The 20,392-nt window shown below is 35.5% G+C and overlaps 2 protein-coding genes across 4 annotated transcripts in view; both read right to left on the bottom strand.

The window, feature by feature from the left end:
* LOC136419677 (probable maleylacetoacetate isomerase 2) lies at nucleotides 1-14,208 on the bottom strand. Its single transcript, XM_066406202.1, has 6 exons — nucleotides 14,196-14,208; nucleotides 2,205-2,297; nucleotides 1,244-1,295; nucleotides 956-1,182; nucleotides 365-509; nucleotides 1-262 (listed from the first exon to the last, which is right to left on the bottom strand). Exons 2-6 carry the CDS (start codon nucleotides 2,223-2,225, stop codon nucleotides 51-53), a joined length of 657 nt encoding a protein of 218 aa, XP_066262299.1. The 5' UTR covers nucleotides 2,226-2,297; nucleotides 14,196-14,208; the 3' UTR covers nucleotides 1-50.
* pasilla (RNA-binding protein Nova-1-like protein passilla) overlaps nucleotides 6,136-20,392 on the bottom strand; it is a 51,410-nt gene continuing 37,153 nt past the window's right edge. For all 3 annotated transcript variants that reach the window (XM_066406172.1, XM_066406171.1, XM_066406170.1), the window contains 4 exons: nucleotides 16,544-16,878; nucleotides 14,941-15,172; nucleotides 12,987-13,226; nucleotides 6,136-12,801 (listed from right to left, as the gene is read on the bottom strand). In XM_066406172.1, coding sequence (XP_066262269.1) covers nucleotides 12,578-12,801; nucleotides 12,987-13,226; nucleotides 14,941-15,172; nucleotides 16,544-16,878 — 1,031 coding nt within the window. In that variant the 3' untranslated portion in view covers nucleotides 6,136-12,577. The remainder of the gene's footprint in view (nucleotides 12,802-12,986; nucleotides 13,227-14,940; nucleotides 15,173-16,543; nucleotides 16,879-20,392) is intronic.

Genomic DNA, 20,392 nt, shown 5'->3' with positions numbered 1-20,392 from the left:
ACATTAATCACACAAACTATAAGTAGGTATTTACATATTCAAAGAAAAGCTTATTTATGGGCCTCTGGTGGACAATCCGGTTGGTTGCTTGGATGCGCAGCTAGAAAAGCGGGATGCCTCTCTAATTCTCTATCGATTCTCAAGATAATTGGAAATGGCCTTAGATCCACGTGGAATCTCCTTGCGTTGAAAACTTGAGGGATAAGGCAACAGTCTGCCAGGGTTAATTCGTCGCCCACACAATATTTGCCAGCACTTGCACCTAAAAGATATCGATTCTTTTTAAGCGAACTGCCTCGAGGGGAAAAGTAGCAGCTAAGAGCGTCCTCAAATCGTCGAAAGGGCATAAAATATGGTTTCTCACCTAAAAGTTTCTCGACCGCCCTAAATCCTCGGTTTATCCAGTGCTTGGCCCATTCGTCCTTTTTCTCTTCCCCTACGTGGATCAGGACGGCCAAGTTTTGGAGGGGTTGAATTCCGGACACGATTACTTCGCATATTTCTCGGACCTGAAAGAAATTAAAACGTCTGCAGGAGGAGAACACAAAGAGGGAAAATAATGTTTAAGCGGCGTTTTGGAGGAGCGAGACACATGATCTCTAGAGAATGCATTCAAGTTTTCTATTAATGGATATCAAAAGTTTCCACAAGTTTATACCAGAAGTGTTCAAGTAAGATGTCAAGGTGGTAAAATGATTTTTAAACATTTTCTGAGTCGTCTTCATCTATTATCATCAGATTCTCATCTGGATCATCCCATCACATCTCTTCATCTATTCTAAATCAGTTTCAGTGTTTTCCATTAGGTAAAGAGAGGGAATTTCGCTTAATGGATAGAAACATCCTACGTTGATTCTATAGTGTTATGTTACACGTAAAAATGTAATGAAATCCAAAAAACTTCACATTTCCTCGTAGAATCTACTAGATCCTTACTTTACAAGAGATCCTTTACCTTCGCTCTCTTAACAAACTCAGCAGGCAACAAAGCCCTATGTGGCCTCGTTTCCTCCAAATACTGCATAATACTGAGTGATTCGATTAAAGTGACGCCATCAATATAGAGGGCCGGAACCTGTTCCATAGGGTTCAATTCCCTGAAGTCATTGGAATGATGCTCTCCCCCTCCTTTGATCAGGGAAACTGGTTTGATTTCATAAGGGATTTCTTTGAGGTTCAATGCTAAAAATTGTAATGTAATTCGTTTTGATTCCGTAAAATACTTATGGTGGAAATCGGGTACCAATTCTGACACGCCAGGAGCATGAACTTCTCCAGTAGGAGTAGAGAATTGTCTGAAAGAGAAAGAAGAAGCTTTGAGTAAACAGTGAAAAATAGAGAAAGGCAAATTATGAAAGGGCGAAGAAAGAAGATGCGTGAAGAAGAAGTCGGTGAGGAATATGAGAAAACCACTTATCAACAAACACCATGATTGCGCAAATGGAGAAATATTTGTTTACTGACATAAATTATTTATAATCTACATGTTATTCAAGTTATAATTAGACGGTGGAACGAATTTTAACAATAACAAGATAATATATGCCAATTTATGAATGTACATAGAACTTAACAGAAGTCGTTTACTGTGTTAGTTGCACCGATACATGTATGCGGGCACTCATTAACAATTTACTGATGGTTTTTAAAGGGTTTGGAGACGGGTTAGAACTGGTTCGAGACAAACACAGGTTTACCAATGAGGTTTCTAGAACAGAAGTTTCATATTTGCAAAAATAGCTACTCGGGGCAGGAAAACGTCTTTTCCTTCTTCGGCATGGATCTCTTAAACCGGAAAAGTTGAACCATCGAAATCTCCATGTCTTCTAGATTTAATTAAAACAAACTAGAAGGAAAGGGATATGAGAATGCAAAAAAAACTTCAACTGGTAGAATGATGGTTTTAGATCTGGAGTTTACCTGAGAAATCTGAAAAACGATAGTCAACTTCTCGAATAGAATTATCACTCGGTATATTTAACTGAAGCTGGCTAAGGTCAAAATTAATATGAAAATTCGGATTCTAATGAGATTTTAAAAATACCCATCATACTCCGCAAAATTTCTAAGGTAACACTAGACAAAAGTAGAATAAAAGGAATCTAAAACAGGAAGAAGATAACTATTTGATTTGAGTTGGTTCTAGACTTGGACCTAATTCCCAACAATTTTCCTACGCCATCAAGTTAACATTAATTCCTTACCTTTCCATGAGGTGTCGCCATTCCCTCACCACTGATCACTACAAAATACTATTACACGTCTCTATTAAACTAGGTACTTTTCCAATCACTAGACTTCAGATCTGTACCATCAGCGGGCCACTGGCGACGTCTTGAAAGACTGATCTCACTATAAACTGGTCGTCGCGTATTTTGATTCAAACACGTGGATTGCGATTATGCAAAGCGGACGACAGGTTTCCACTTTCGCATTTGCAAACGAGTTTTCAAAGGAGTAAGTGCGAGGTGCTTTTTTATCGGTTTTATTCCTTATATCAAAACCAATCTGGTTTAGCGAATTTCAAAGGGCCGGGACAACCCTTTGATGCTTGTTTATTTCGCGTTCTTTCTAGGGAAGAGGGGAAGATATTAGGATGTGCAAAAAAATTGGTTTAATGTAACCGTTCGCGTCCGTTTGGATGGAAATATTCTTTAAGGAAGATTATTTGAAAATTATTAATTCATTGGAAAATTATAATTCGTAAATAATGATCCACAATCTATTTCTCTGATTACTTTAATGAGTTTATTTCAATAGTTCGTGGTTTTCCGGTTCCAATTATTAATAACGTCAACCATCCTGAAATATTCATAATTATTTTGGGATAAAATCTCCGGAAAGTGTTCGACACTCAGAAATCAATCATAAACACTTTAATTAATGAGGTTTTAGCTCTCCAAATTTTAAAATTCTCGGCTGATTTAAAGTGCTATTGAAGATAATATATCGCAGTAAACAAGAAAAGCACCGGAAATTGCATCATTTATGGAGAAGTGGCCAAAATCTCAAGATTCTTAAGTCAAGAAACAAAGTACCCAATTCGTTTTAAAAAGGGAAAAAAGCTTTCTATCCATTTTTAATTGCCCACATTTAATGATGTACAGTAACGTACCAAACCCAAATCTAAAGAGAACATTTTGACTACAAAATTTAGGTTGCGTTCAGTCAAATTTTAAATGTTTTTTAGAGCGAAAGCAATAGGAATTTCTTAATGAAATTTTATTAACTTTCAACTTTGAAGCTCCTCAATAACATGTAAAATTGGCGAATATATTAGATCGTATACAGTGGTGTATCAGATTTCAAGCGAGAGAGTAAGCTTTTGCTAGAAAATTTAAGTTATGTTCAATCAAATCTCAATATATTTCTTAGAGCGAAAGTAGTAGGAATTTCTTAATGAAATTTTGTCCACTTCGGGCTTGAAGGTTCGTTAATAATGAGTTAAATTGGCAAATGCATTAGACGGCATGCAGTGGCGTACTAAACCTGAGTCTATGTAAAGAGTAATTTTTTATTATAAAATTTAAATTGCGTTCAATCAAATTTTCTAAATTTCTTCGAGCGAAACGAATGGGAATTTCTTAATTAAATCTTATCAACTTCCGGCTTTAAGTTTTTCCATTAACGCGTCAAATTAGTGAATGCGTTAGGCGATAAACAAGGGCGTACCGAACACAAGCCTAATCCGTAAATCTGCCAACTGCAAGGCCAAAGCCAATTTCCTTTTATACATTTGGATCCTATTTTTACCCACATTGAACTAATTCCACTTCCAGTCGGATGATAAAGCAATAAAGGGCATTATTCCTACAAAAAAAAATCTGCACGGACTATATTGAATTTGAACCCTTTCTGCGCAAGTTTTTTCGCAAAATCAACCCCATTTTCATAGAACCCCTAGTCGTGCGAAAGATGAACTAAAGACATTCACGACCCCATTCTATACTTGGATAGAAGCTTCATATAAAAAACCGCCTTCAAACTGGACATTCCACTGGTCAGTCTTTCAAGGGGTCGACTGGGTATGATCAAAAGGGCCGGATATTTATTGTTACTGTCTAGGGACGTAAATTTGATATGGGGGATTACAAGTAGGGATTCATCAGCATTTTCTAGAGATTGATGTTTGTTTTTTTGTTTAAATTAAAGATTCATTGGGACCACGATTCATTGAAATTGAAGATTCATTGGGCTTATGATTTAGTAATATTTATAGTCAAATTTTACGATTTCATTTTAAATGCGAATAACGACTCGTCTACACTTATGTTTTGACTATCTATTCTCGCAGAATTCTGCTAAATCTGCCGTTAAATCTGAACAAAAAGTATCGAAAACAGAACTTGTTTGGTAGCATGTTTAATGGAAAAAAATCTATTTACGACTGGTCTGATTTGAAAAGAAAGAGATCTGAAGTTTGCACGTGCAGTTTAATTTGCGAATCCAAAGGGGAAAGAAGAGAATGGTATTTTCTTAAGACAACGTCATCCGCCTGGAAGGAATGAGATAATGAAACTACTACAAAATAAAACAAAACCGGCTTTGAAAGTATTCGAGGAGTAGTTGCTGTCGAGATTCTTAATAACCTGGAATATCTACAGGGTGTCCCAAAAAGGTTGCGCCAGATTTAAGGAAGTTATAGGGGACAATGGACTGAAAGATTTTTGCATAAAAATCCTAAACTCATTGTTGTTCCATCAGTCCTATTCAGCCATTATTGCCAATATAGTGAAGAAGAGCCGTTTTACAGTACGAAGTGTAATAAATAGGTTTGAAAATAATGATAACTTCCTAAGTAAACCACGAATTGGGCGACCTAGAAAACCGTCTGCTAGGAAAGAGAGAAACTTAGTAAGAAAAATAAACTTCACTCCTCAAAGGAGTGCCTCAGAAATTGCTGCGACACTAAGGTAAAAGATAATAAAGATATTAGCTCTAAAGCAATACGCAGAATCCTTGATCGAGCTGGGTACAAAGCTAGAGTGGTCAGAAGAAAGTCTTATGTTCGTAGAGTAACTCAGGAACGTTTAAATTTCGCCAAGGAACATAACGATCGGAATAATGATTCTTTCGATAAAGTGTTATTTTTCGATTAAATTAAATTCAACATTTTTCAGACTGACGATAAGGTGTGCGTTTAGAAAAGATTTAAGAGAGAACTCGAATGGAAAAGTTTCATAAAACTGTCAAACGTAGGGGTAGTAGCGTTTTAATGTTAGGATATATGGCTTCCAGTGGGGTTGGAAATCTTACAATTACTGGCAGTGTAGTGGACAAAACTGTTTATTTTAATATTCTCAAAAACGGTCAAAAGTAGAACGCTAAAAAACTCCAATTAGGACCCGGATTCTATTTCCAACAGGACAATGATCTGAAACATGCGACTCCTGTCGTAAAGCATTGGATTCCTTGTAATGATTCTCATTCTTTAAATACTCCTCCCCGATCGCCAGGACTTAATTCCATTGACAACCTTTGGACTGAACTGGAAAAAAGGAATATAATATTTCTGACGAACTGGAACTTCAGGAAATTTCGCAGAAAGAATGGATTGAAGATTTTACTCAGAAGTCAAGTAGTTCATTCAAGTCGAAATGGTTAAGGGAAGTTATTGAAAGAAAAGGCCTTTCACCAAAATACTAATTATAATAAGTTCATGTTCAGCAATTAGCTGCGCTAATATTTTTGTCCGCGGATTTTCTGTACTTTATTTCGACTTCTGTAAATTATGTTCTTTTCCATAGATATTTTTTTTGTCAGAAAACCTGTAGCATTAAATACTTAATTTTCATTTCTGTCATTATTTTTAAGTCTGTAAAAATGAGTTATTTTATATTAGAAATCGTGCTGTGCCAGTATTTTTGTTCGTCGCCATACGTACGTAAGCAAATTTTTAAATTTTGAACTCCTCTTAGAAATTTTTCAATTTATGAAACAAAAAACCGAAAGTATTTAATTAATTTTAATTTTAACGTACTGAATTTCATTATTATTTTCTTGTTTTTATTTTTAAATATTTTAATCAGTAAATTTTTAATAAAAATAGTTTTTTTCGAAATACCTCAACTTTTGCATAGTCCGTTTTTGTTGGTTTGTGTATTGCCAGGTAGAATAATTTGAAAAAGCCTCATCTACTAAAACTTAACACTTTTTATTAATCACCAGCCATATCACAGACATTAACAAATTTATACAAAAAAATCGAATCAATACTGACTAGAACATCGGACGGACACAAAGAAACAAACTGATTTTTAATTTACTGAGTCTGTTGTTTGCTGTGTGAAACTAAACGAACAGAACATGATTCCCTCATGATGAGACTGAGGAAAAACTGCGGTGGATACATGTCATTTTGTTGCTAAAACCTTATATTGCTATTTAAGTAGTAATCATGCATCATGAAATGGCCGAGCAACAAAATGCCAAATGGTCATGGTGGTAAGAAATGAAAGAGAAAGCGTGTGAGGAAATCATGAAAAATACGATGTATGGCACTATGGAGTTTATTGAATAATAATGTGTTTGACAATGCAGTGTTACTAATCTAGTTTAAAACAGAAGCTACAAACAGTACATTATAATATTTAAAACTTCAACACACTGGGCCAGGCTCGAACTGAAACCACCATTCGGGCGACCCAAAAACATCGTACAGTCTGTAGCAACAAAGTGCATGTCCATACACCAACTTCAAATAAAACCTATGACCCGTTTCACCAAGATTCCATCTCTTGGTAACCCAACCATGTTTCCAATAACTAATATCACTGAATCTATTATTTATTCCATATAACTGTATAGTGTAATTAACCCCGAAGGGCTATTGTCTATAACCCTTCGGGGCTAGCAAATATATTATATTATTACGTCTGCTAACAAGATCTATTTATTATTTATAACAAAAATGAAAACAAAAAACCATGACGCCATTCTTAGGTGCAATAATAACAAAGTGTTTCTATTTCTATAGTCGGTTCCAAATTGGTACTGCCTTAGGGGGAAACATTTTGGCCAACTTTAAACACTATGATTGTTGTAACTGTTAAGATGTAAAAATGCCATAAATGGTAACTTCGACTACTTTTAGAGATTGGAACGATAGAGGTAAAGTTTTTATCAGGACACCCTGTAGGGCCACTTTTCCTCGCCTCATATATTGTCCTTGTATGCTTGTCCGGTGTAGATGAGAGAGGGTTTTCTACAGGGTTGATGCTTTTACGGGGTGTCCGAGAAATTCTATTTAACAATAATACATTAACGTTTAATAACCATAATATAAGAGTCTTTTCATTATCATCATAGAAAACTTACGTTTTTCCCAACTCCTTTGTAAGTATATAACAGTCCTCCCGTTCTCTTTTTACATAATATAGGCCTTTATGATTAGTTACAACAGCTGATTTATATATTCAGAAATATCGATGGACGACACATCGAACCAACGAAATTAGGATGAGAAAATTACTTAATAATAATAATAATTACAAAAATAAAGTATTTACACCAACAAAATTATCCTCTATTACTGACAATAAGTAATGGTTAATTACGAAAATTAAGCTTTGTAATACCATTACAGGACAAAAAGTATATAATGTGTACTTATGTAAGTAAGGCAAGTTTAATTATACATCGTAACTTAAAGTCCGATTATTATTTATGCTTTTTGATGATGTTTTCGTTTAACTAATAATGCAACATTTCGATTATTTCTGGTATTAGTAATGCTGGATGATGATGGTTTGCAATAATGTTGTTGCATTATTAATATAAATAATGTGTATCACAGTAACAACTTTTATGTTGTTTTTATGACGATGTGTGTGTTTTGGACATAGTTCCTTTGCCGGCAATCCATCCGTGCGGACCAAGCGGACAGAAACTCGCAGATAGGGAAAACACTGGAGTTTTAGAAGCAGTAGGCACCTACCATAGGCGTTTTAAGCAATAAGGATGTTATGACTGAAAAATAAAAGTAAGATGCCAAAAAGAAAAAAAATACAAAAAAACTTGTGTGTCCGGGGGGCCTTCAAATCTCCCGCTGCGATATGCCTTGTTGGCATATCGCAGGCATGCGCAGAAGTGCGCCAGACGAGACTGGCATATTCGAATGAAATGTTGGTTCTATTGATATTTTGGAAAACAGCTAAATGATGGCGTGAGCTGAAAGTCATCCAACTGCATAATACGTATGAACGGCAACTTCTTTGGCTTGTTGAGACTAAACACAAAGACATGGAACCACTTAAGTTTAAATTCGCATTTACTACTTCGATAGAAGAAGGAGGTGAACTGACACTGGCACCGTGCCAATTGAATAAGGAAACATCGCCGAAGTTGCGAAGTTTCTCTGGTCAAATTAGAAACTTTATGATCACTCCAACAGATTATGGAAAGATTTTCACAGATTTATCGAATACTCGTTGAACGAAACGATGAATCAAAGTGGGTGCTCAGGGCTATTAAAAATACCTCAGAACTCATTCGAAACAACGTCAGGAATTTTTGAAATTCTGAATCTAGAGAAGATTTTACGGATTGTTGATCAATAATCAACCACTAACCGACTAAGCAACAAGCTAAACAGACCTAATCCTGAATATCTGCGTCTATCTATGCATTTAAGCAATTTTAACAGCTTCTAGAGATCTAGAACACATCGAGTCTGAGCATCATCGAGAAAATATCTGACGCGCCCAGAAATATCAAAGTCAACATATGCTCCGACAATAGGACTTCCATTATCGATCAGGATACAGTCCAAACTCGTCTTTGAGTTCCGGGACACATAAGTGTTCCAAGCGACGAAAAAGCGGATCGTTTGGCCAGACTGGGCTCAGGAACTGTGCCCGACGGGTCTGGACATCTCATGAAGCGTGGCTTTCCGATCACTGAGGTTCATGATTGAGTAGATGTTTCTACAGAGCTAGACAAAACTGCCTACGACATGCGGCAGTCTAGGAGGAACACATAGAGGTCTAAGGAACATATAGACGGATCAAATGCTTTAAAAGAAAGAATTTGGGGAATGCGGTTGGTCTGTTCATTGACCACTGCCACGTCCGGTGACATCATCGTCTGATGAGCACTGTCGAGGGCCTCGATTGCAAGAGATGCTTTGAAGACATGTAGACACGTGTAAGCGAAATATAGAGCTTTCAAACATGACAGATAGTACAAGTACTGTCCAAAGAACAGCCAATCCTACTTCCTAACGAGATCAAGGGGTTACACACCCCAATCTCTCTCGCCGGCTCAAATCAACGGAACTACTGAAATTCCGTGGTAAAGGCACTTTCCTGTCTCCTCTCATTCATTAATTTACTAATATTCTATATCTTAGGATCAGAATTTAGGACTTTTGTTACGCTACAGGCATTTTTCCTTGCACATTTTTGACTACGCTACAAATTACAACACGAACTTACGTTTGTCTGAGATAAACTGTGCAATGAAACTATGGCCAAAACGAATGAAAACACACTGGTATACACCGCAGAAAACCAGCAATGCTACCCACATAAAAATGGAACAAAAGAGTTTACAAAGAACTGAACTTTTTTACCTGAATATAATGGTAATCAATTCTTTTCAATAATATTGCACCACTTGCCCCGAATTATTATTATCATCGTCTTTGCGTGTAATTGTTATGAGAAAAGTACAACTAAATGTATGTATCAAAAATATAGAACATTTTGAAATTGACAGTATCGGAAAATTACATCTCGTAAATGACCAGCATGTAACCTTCCTGCTAAGAATGAACAAAAGCAACAGGGAAATACACCAATTTAAGCGAAAGTATCCATAAGCCATATTTACAGGAATGCGAGAAGATTCTCCTCTATGGTTTATACGTTAACCTAATTTAACCTAAAACTTAATCCAGTAAGTGAAACCGGCTTTGTTAGTAATCTGTAAAACTTAGCAAAAGCTCAATATTTCCTCAAAGTATACACTTGACTAGACTCTCCACTATTTATCGGAGGAAACCCTCCAATAAAGCCGGCTCAGTGATATAAAATAAAATCTTATCACTAGCGCATGTTAACAAACTGAAAGATGACAGTATGAATAAGATGAAAAGACTGTCCAAACATTAACATCAACAACAACATGCGATAACAATAGTATAATAATAATAATAATAATAATAATCGAATTACATTTATTTGTTTTCTTTCAATATGTTTCTCTTTAATATATTAAGATTCTATATAAGAAATAACAGCAATAATTGGGTTTTCTCGAATATAAGTTTCGCATTATTTACAGTTTTTTTTTTGTTACAATATGCTCTTTCGGAGACGTCCAAGAAAGACACCCAAAGGCTCGTATTAATAAGCTTTTCCTTTTTTTTGAGACTTAAAAATACTCATTTTCCAAACACAACAGTTTTTGTTTACGATTTGCTATATTATAATCCATTCTATTATTCATATCTTTTATAATATAGTAATTATATTAGAGCTTCTTTTCAAGTAAATAGGATCTGTTATGCCTGAGTTTCAAATACAGGTACTTATTTTGGAACGTACTGTGACTACCTACAATCAAGAGAAGGTTATTTTATGTGGAAGTATATATTTTACTTTGGGTCCTTTGTGGCCGTATAAGTACAATCTATACCGAATTATGGTGGCTTTTTGTGGTGTTTGATAGAGAGAAGTTTAAGCAATTTAAATATTCTGTTGGAAAAGTAACTTTAGATCGTGTATCAGAATAGAAAGGTAAATCCCAGTACAGTTAACAGTTAAGAACTTAGGGTATTCTAGGTGGGCCAAATAGATATTAACTTGAACTCACAAAGTCATCGGCATGTCCTGTGTCACAGGATTGTTTCACGCCGGACGTTCACTCACATTCTATACATAATTTACATTTATGTCTACTACCAGTAATTCCTTACATTATCCACAACCGAATAGGTAATCGAATATCTAGTAACGTGGCAAGATTTTTCTGAGTGTTCAGAGTGATATTGATGAACAATAATGCAACACAATTACGAAGAATAATCAGTGCGTTGTAAAAATATTCATTGCTCAGAATTTCTTTCCCTACCAAAGTGTATTGATATACAATTTAATTTTTTTAAGAGAGAAACATTGAAGTAGCGATATTGATCTTGAATATATAGCTGCAGAGCGCTCGCAGGGAAATAATATGTTTAAGGCATTAGTCAGATAAAATTTTCAAAAATTTAGAGAAATTTTAGACGTGAAAATTCGTAAAGTTTTCTTTGCTACATTGATTGTAATCCATACGTGTATTATCTGTATGTTTAGGTTTATGTTGAAATATACGCGAAGTGCGTGTACTAAAGTATTTTGTATATTTAGAAGATCTAGTTAATTATCTTTTAATATCTTCTGCCGTAGGATTTTAGTTCAGCTTGCCTAATTTATTGAGAATATTTGGGGAATTTACCTGTTATTAAAAAATTCTTAACATTTTCCTTGCAGGATCTTAGCGCAGTTCATTTTCACTCAACCGGCCAAACCTCCGATTTCTTCAAATTTATTTTTTAACATTTTGAGGCACAGCTTAATTTCGACATGGTTTAAACTCTTTCTCATATATCCTACCAACCATAATTTGGTATAGATTCCTCCCCTTTCGGCCTCAGAAAACCTTTATTACAACAATTACTATCGAATCTGATTTTCCTAATATTTATCAATCAGATCCGCCCAATATAGCATTAATTGAATAATTTTAAACCCTATCTACACAAGTTTAAATAAAACGTTCGTGGTAAAGACGCGATGAAATTGAATAAAATGTACATAACAAAAATAAATTGTATGAAATCTAAGTGACCACATGTAATGTGTGCAACGTTATAATGAAAAATGTAGGGACGCAGTGGGTTAAATATGTAGATTTATTTGGCCCACTGTGTATAGGCAAACATCAATGAGGTGATGCTAATTGATGATCATCACAATTTTTGTTTTAATTAAATATTCATCTATTTCTATTTTATATCTCTTCGATCTCCTAAAAATCAGATCAACGTTTCAACAGTTAACATAAAGGTTTTTCAGGTAACAATCAATAGTTCTTTCTAATATAATAATGGAAAAATATTTACATCTTTTCTTGGCTTCGCAGAAGTGACTACGCGTCTCTTTCCATCCAATTTTCGAGTCACCTCGCATCCGCCATCACTTTTAGGCTTCAAAACAGAGACAAAGAACAAAGACCGGAGAAACTACAAAGAACAACAGATGAGACACGTTTTTGTAAACGAAAAGTTGCAACCGGAAATTTACGAATTAAAATCTACCAACTTCATGTAAAATTTATCAACAGCCTCAATTACAGGGTCATGTGATAATATAGTATCATAACAACATTTTAGAATTTCAACAGACAAATAAATCACGTCACAAAAACAAAAACAAAATCGCAAACAAAAAATCAACGCGCGCGGCCCATGCGAGCCTCTTTCGAGTACCCCAACCGTCGAACATTCTCGAATGTTCCACCGAAAACGGCTCGTCCAATTTTAGAAAATCCAGTGGCGCGCAAACAAGATGGAGGAATAATAACGAAATGGTTATCACTGCATCGTAAGAGTGCCGATGCCGTTATTTCGGGCCCTCTTCAGCTCCTCTTCCGAAATACGTTGCTCGATCAGGTACTGCGCAGTCGTTATGGAATGTTGGCTGCCCGTTATTGTAACGATGCGGTTTCGGGTGCCGGGTGCAAAGATTCCCTTCTTCGAAATCTGAATGTTGGCGCCGCTGATTTGCTGGATTTCGACCAGGGATCGTCCTCCCGGACCTAGAAAAGAAAATAGCTCTTCAAAAATAAATGGGTGCCACTCCTGGCGTTGTTCGCATGCGCAAAACTTGACATTCTGGTGATTTCTGTTTCTTTTTAAAAATGAGGTGAATCGCGCTAATGTCGCAAATTTGTCAATGCCAATGTTATGATTTCCAAAAACCCAAAACTGCTCATCAACTTACCCAAAATGGCACCGACAATAACCTCGGGAATCTCCACGTTCTTGCTTTCGGTATGGCCCTTCACCTCAGCAGGAGTGGGGCTCTTGCTCAGAACCGCCACTTGTGGGTTAGTACCTAGACCGAAGCTGTTGTTGTTCAGGGTAATTGGCGCAGTCGCGGCGGAAGTCTGATGGCGGAAGGGATAATCGAAGGTCGAATCGTACCTTTCCAGGCTAGACCGCGGGGTTGGCGAGTTTGCACCTACATTTAAGGACTCGATATTAACCTCACACATATCACTCTTTCTTCATCGATTATATATATATATATATATATATATATATATAGGTTATTGGTGCTTAGAAACTCCAAAAATAACTGCAACGTCTGATGGGTAAAATACAAATGAAAATAGGTAGTTGTGAAGTAAAGTAACATTTGAAGTTGTCGTTCATTAAAGGTTGACAAAAAAAACCATGAGTTTTTTTAAGTTACCAATGAACTGATTGGTCTAAAATGCACCTTACTGATTTGAAATAACCAATTAGGGTAAAGCAGTCCGGTGCCTGATTGCTATCATCAAATCAAAAAATGCAGACAGCTTTCGCTCTCACAATTCAAATTTAATATAACCAATGGGGGAGAGCCCTTATCTAACTGTCAACGAAAATTGGTCTATAACAACAATGGTGTTCATGCTGGATAATTAACATTTTTTCTTTTATAAATAAGCCTAAGGAGGGGATACTAGTGTTACTCGCCGCTATTTTAAATTCGAATATACAAAGTTTTGATAGAAGCACAATTATAGTAGCTTTAGTCCATTTCCAGTAAAATAAAACTAATAAAACTCAACGACCTTGAAGAAGTGGACCTATCATTGTTTTTTACGTTTGAAGACATGTTTTGCAAATAAGACACTAATTCATGGTGGCGAAATCTAAGAAAATGACGGCACCTTGAGCCGTAATTTTCTTAGCTAGTCTTATATGCGACGAATGCATTAACGCAAGAATTAACAGATTGAAGAAAACGTCACTGAAAATATAATGTTTTTGCCTAATAAAATTAAATATCGAACGGGCTTTATAATGTAAAAGACTGCATTTCCTGGCTTCATTTTCAACTCCTTTACAATTATAAAGGGAGTTTAACGTTGCCGCCTATTGTTTGTCTGCATTGCCCTACAAAGTGGCCGAAAATAGTGATTTTTGCATGTAACTAACAAACCGGTAGATCTGCATAATGAAACCAACGAATTTAATTAGATAGAACTGGTGCACTATAGAACATAAAACGGAATTATGTTCAAGAATTAAAACTAATAAATTTTCTGGATAATATCCGAAAAAGAAAAAGATATAAGAGCCGTTTTACTAAGAGAAACAAAGTAAAAAATAACGAGAATTCGGTGTTAATTTGAAGCGAATTTTGACGAGGTAATCGCATAACAAGATAAAATTTTACCTGTAAAAATCTAGCACATTTCTTGCCATTTCACTGTTATTTATATATATTGTAACCATCCAGTCGCCAGATTTTTTAAATCTCGATTCGACTTCGATTGTCACTTTATCAAGTTTACTTGCCTAATTAAATAACTTTTGACTTTCAATGACTTTTAATGACTTTGACAACATGTGGAGGACATTTCGAAACCTTTGCAAAGGTCTCGGAATATGTTCGCCCTGAATTCCTTTTTAAAACATCAAAACCAGAGTTAATAATGGTTTGAATAAAATTTTTAGTATTTTTTATACTTTTTTTGTGAAAAATGTTACCAACACATAACATGATGGGCATTACGGTATGATATAGCATCTCAGAGCTTACTTCGCCAAATTTACACATAGATACATGAGAGTTTAGAACACTCTCAGTGTTCTCCCATTGTATGCTCCCATGTATCTACCCATGTGTTTTCTCTTTAGTTGACCTTATCTACTAACTGTCCTCCAGGGTTTAAGGTACTTACCAAGGCATTCTCCCAAACTGATCTGACCAACAGCGCCGAAGACGCCGGTAGTGGCGGCGTTCGCTCCAGTTTGCTCCATAATACTCAGGTAGCTGGATACAGGCAATGCCCCAGTATGGGCACTTCCTATACCTAGACCCACGCCCAGGATTCCATATTTAGCCAGAACGGTCAAGGCGGCGGTTATTTCGGCTATGTGGGGTTCGGTCAAGCCGGCACTTCTTAGTTGAATCTAGAAAAGAAAGTAACTGTCGCATGAACATAAAGATAATACCCACATTTTGAATTTTATTTACAGGTTTTAACTACGAGAAAACACTTAAGTTCTCCATATGGAAGTGCCTTAAAACTGCAATTTAGCCTACTTAAAATTCACTATCCTGTCCTCATTCGATATGATGCCAGCAGTGTAATAAAAATAAGATACACTTAAATGAAGATAAATAATGTTTCTTCCACGCGGACAAAAATAAGTATGGGCGTCTAATAAAGCAGTACGAAATTATTCGCCTTAAAGCCTACACACAAGTGCATAAATCTAATTCTTTTAAATTACGGCTAAACGTGACAAACGTCCTGTTTTATAATCAAAACAAAGATGAGAATATTAACCTATTTACTCAACGAAGCCTCATTTTATTATGAAACACAATAATTACTTTGCTTCATAATGTGTGCATTATTATTGCGTTAATTACGTGTAAATCACATTTACTATATCACTAGCGACACATCAACTTTATTAAGTCGAAAATGACCTCGTTACGTTACTAGTGCGAGAAAAACTCCATATAACAACTTCGATGAATTAATAACTTCTTAATTTAATTGATGCAACCACTTTAATAGCAGTAGGGATAAAGAAAACGGATATGAGGATTCTAGACTATTACAGAAATTCACTACTTCAAACTTCGAAATTCGATGCAGGCGTCAACAAAACGGCTGTTGATATTTCTTCGCTTTCCGTCGCTGTGGATAATGGTACAGAGTCGTAGGAAATAGGTTTATTTCCTTATCATTGCCCGCGCAACCCGTAGGAAATTAAATTATACGGAAATCGGTCTTTTCGCATAATTTTTGAAACGGTAAAAATGCACTATACTAACGATCGTAAGAAAAAAAGTTATTTTTTGCAGAACAGCTAACATAGTACTTAATCATTGTACTATCTAATCGTTAGGAACTCATAATTACTTTGTGATTATTAGAACAACGTTGCACCGATCTCTCAACCAAACTGCTGGCACAAAAAATTATTACACTCTTAATTACCACTCTTTTATAGTTAAATAAAAACCGAATTAGTGTTACTTTTTCGGACTTAAAATACCAGAGTTTTAGAAGCTACACAGTTATTTGCGTAATTCGCTCATTCAAAGTCAAAATTAACGGGTTCCGAAAGCGTGCGTTTTCTTGGGCATTCACAACAATCATAAAACCAACCAAATGATGTTTGTTAGTCGGAAATTAGTTTCGTAACGATGCTCTATTGGGGGATTAATTGAAAGTGAGATTTTTTTTTATATCGAAGAAAGACTGAATAGAAATACTAATTTACAAACGTTCAAAAATTATCAGTCAATAGTATTATTATTCCTACCTTTACGTGATCCAAAAGCTGCGCAGTCACCGTGCCAATACTCTGCCCAGGCGCAGTCAAATTGAGGCTAAGACTCAGCCCAGCGGCCCCTGCGCCGTTCAAAACCAGCCCCTGTTGAACGGCGGCTGCGCTTAATGTGTTGTTGAGACTAGCGGTTGATGCACCGAAAGCTGCTGCGGCCGTCTGCTGTGCAAATGGCGACCCTGTGGGGTTGTAATTGGCAACGGGGCCGCTGACGTCAGCATAGGACACGTTGAGGCAGGTGCCACTCTGCGGATCTTCCACCACCTTGCTAAGGATCATCATGCAGGCCTGTTTGTTTTGGTCTTTTTCACCTTAAAAAAAATGAAAAAAGACATATAACAAGAGGAAAAAAACATAAAATCCTGGTGGAACCCACAAGGTCTGTAGAAATAAGAAAATCATTCTATCTCCATTTTATATATAAATAGAGGGTATTTGACACTCTTACATAATACTGTAGAAAGCGCATTGAAATGTTTTGATATATTTCCAACATTTCGGAAATATCGACAATTAATAAACAAGAGAATTAAAATTTTGCTGTGGTTTGTTCAGTAACATTTTCATTTTATGAAATAACGAATCACTGCAAAATTCTGAGTGTTAATACGTAGTAACAAGTCTTGTCAACCTATTAGCGCAACATGAAATCTACCACATACAGACCAAACTAAATAAAAGCAAACAATATGCAAAGCACACACGTATGACCTGATGAACTTGTGACACACTGCGATGTATGCTATAGTATGTTAATGCTGGCTATAGGTTTATGAATGTTTGTAGGTTAAAAACCCAGTTAAAAACCAAGACAGATTTCGTCATAATTTATTGTCATATTGACTAACCTAGTTAGGATTACCACATATTCGCCCTGGGAAAAGTGTGATAATAGGCGAAATATCCAGTTTAAAAATAAGAATTAAAAGAAAATTATTAAAAAATATGTTAAATGAATATATAACTCAGAGAATAGAACTGAATTTATCAAGTTGAAGAGTAATCACAAATGGTAGATAAAATTGAAGGTCTTTGGTATCGATCGTCTTTGGTCAATGTCAGTAGATGATGCAGACCTTGCGACCAGGATTCTTTAATCATTTAATTGCAATACAAACGATCCGGTAAATCCACGAAACGACTGGAGAACTGAAAAAAAATTAAGGACGTAAAAACAACCAGCAATGATTACAAGTCATTTGATGTGTAATTGCTGCTGTAATAGAGCCTTTCGATTAAACAGTCATTACAAACATTGACGAGAGACCATCTATAAATTTTAACGATTGGTCGCTTCCTCAAGATGCAAGAATACTCATCATAAAATGAGACAAACAGCAATTTAAAATAGTTATATGGTGTTCAAAATCAGACTATAAGAGATCGATTAATTCATTCAATGTTCGTGCTTGCGGTTGGTTTGGTTTATGTTTAAAAAATATGTAATGAGGAGAAAAAATCGACAACGTAACGAATAAATGAATTTAGTTCGAACACAAACTTAATTACAGTGGTTATTGGGGCAAGGTCTAATACCAGTTTTTACTACCTAATGGTTACCTATTAACTAGCAGCCAAACCAACGACCTAGAAATGGATGTAACATTGTTTTTTTTACAGTTTTGCTCGCATTTTTTGGCAAATTAAGCACCAATCCATGTCAATGAAGGAAGTTATATCACCATAACATCTTACATCCTTTATTTCCTACGCCATATAACGCATCTCTGGTGACAATATAACGTACATAAAGACACTAATACATGGCGACCTTACGTTCCGAAAGCCAGCAATTGTTTGCTACATCCAGCACTTCTGGACCGCTGAGCCCAACATTAGTAAATTCAGTGTGAATGACTGCCAATTTTTGTTATGTAATAATAAAGGAAATGGCTTATTTGACGATGATTGCACGTGCATTGCCACATTACTAAATTTATAAAAATTGTTCCTTGTAAAATTTTCTTATACTATCAAAATATCCATTGCCTTGAAAACTGGGTCAATTTCCATGAAAATCTTATTATGATAATGGAAAGTATTGTTATGGAGTTTGTATGCAATTTGTCCGGGTGTTTTATGTAATTTTATGTAAATAAAATATATAAAATATTAACTCTTCTATCCACCAAGGTGTCACATACGCTTGCGGGCAAATACCCCATTAGAAACATTAATTTTGAAAGTATCTTTGCAGTTAGGTGTAAAATATCGAAGTCGAAAAAAAAACTAGGACTACAGCCAATGAGAATATTGCATGGAAATTTTTCTTTATTACCGTGACGTCAAGAAATTTTATGGAATAAAAGAATATAATATGGTTCCCAGCGAAGAACAAAAAAATATAGCAATAGTATAGGAGATTTTTTCCACTATTAACTTCAAAAGACACCACTATTGAATGTGCTGAATCATCTCATTGCCGTTTTATTTATGATTGTCGTGGAAATTAATGTCCAATGGAACGTCACCGTTAATGTTTCATCATAATTCATAATGTGGTATTTTTTTTGTTTAAGATTTAATGTAAGCTTATTTTAAATTGTATGTATGTATGTATACCGCAGTATATACACACTTTCCTTCAAGCAAGTCCGTATATTGGGTTGCCTACGTGCTATTTTTATAAATATTGTCTAGGTTTACATCGTTGACGAATAACCTTCATTGACTTAAAAAAACTTAATGCAAAATAACCACTTTAATATTTGTAGTCGTAAGCCCCTTCATAACTTTCCCCCGTGGTGTGCCGTGTGATGGGTTGCCTATAGACAGGTAACAGTTTACTGCATACGTTTACATCGCAGAAGATCAAGCTTGCTAACTTCAAAATAAACTTAACAATGAACAAAAAACTTTAATGCTTGCGATGCAATAGTACGATTACTTTAATTTTGGGCAAACGCTGTCCTTATAAGCACCTTATAGAAATTCAAACTTTCGTGATAAACTTCGTCAATAATCTGATACGGTGGTAGGCTACATTTTTCCATCTCAGGGCATATAGCGTGTTGCCTACAGACAAGTAATATTATTATAAGATTGCCTGGTTTCATATCGTCGACCACCAAACTTACTGATTGAGAAAAAACCCTCAACAATGCAGATGAAAGACTTATTTAAGGCTTGTGATGAAATAATAAGACTGTTTTGGCTTTGTTAAATAATGGGTCCTTTCTTGTAAACGCAACGTAGGAATTTTGAAGCTTCCGAAATAAACTTAGCTAATAAGCACCATATACATAAACGTTTACTTAAAAATACCTACCACCAAGATTTTACGTTTTCTAATACATCAGGTAATCATAGGAACTTCTTTTGACATGAATACTCCAAGTTCTGATTTTACTTCATATCTTGTTTCATTATTATTTTGACGAGCCCGAGTCATCGTTCTTCAACACCCAAATATCTTTTCAGGATAAGTCGAGATTTTCAGTAAGTTTCAGTTAATTGAACAGAAAAAAGCGGATTCCGGATTTATATCAAAAACCATTTTGCCCGCAATCCCGAACATCCAGACTCTAATTTTGGAATGTATCCAATCAACTCGCCATTGTTTTCTGGAACATTTATTGGGTCAGTTATACAATGTCATCGTTAAACTGAGCCTGGAAAATGTACCCTTGGCGAAAATCAAATCCGCATCGATCTGCTTAATTACAACTTTCAATGTCAACGCGTTGCATGTGGAATGTTCTACTTCCTTTGGATGTTGTAATAGCAAATAAGACTAGTTATTTAATCAAAATTAAGTGGTTTTAGGTAATTTAGTTAACTGCAATAGAGGAGGATGTAGAACAAAATATAAATCTGGCAAATATT

The sequence above is a fragment of the Euwallacea similis genome, chromosome 3 (genome assembly GCF_039881205.1).
Source record: "Euwallacea similis isolate ESF13 chromosome 3, ESF131.1, whole genome shotgun sequence".
NCBI classification, from domain to species: domain Eukaryota; kingdom Metazoa; phylum Arthropoda; class Insecta; order Coleoptera; family Curculionidae; genus Euwallacea; species Euwallacea similis.
The sequence above is the reverse complement of the archived record's forward strand: the minus strand, read 5'-3'. Positions and strand labels throughout refer to the sequence as shown.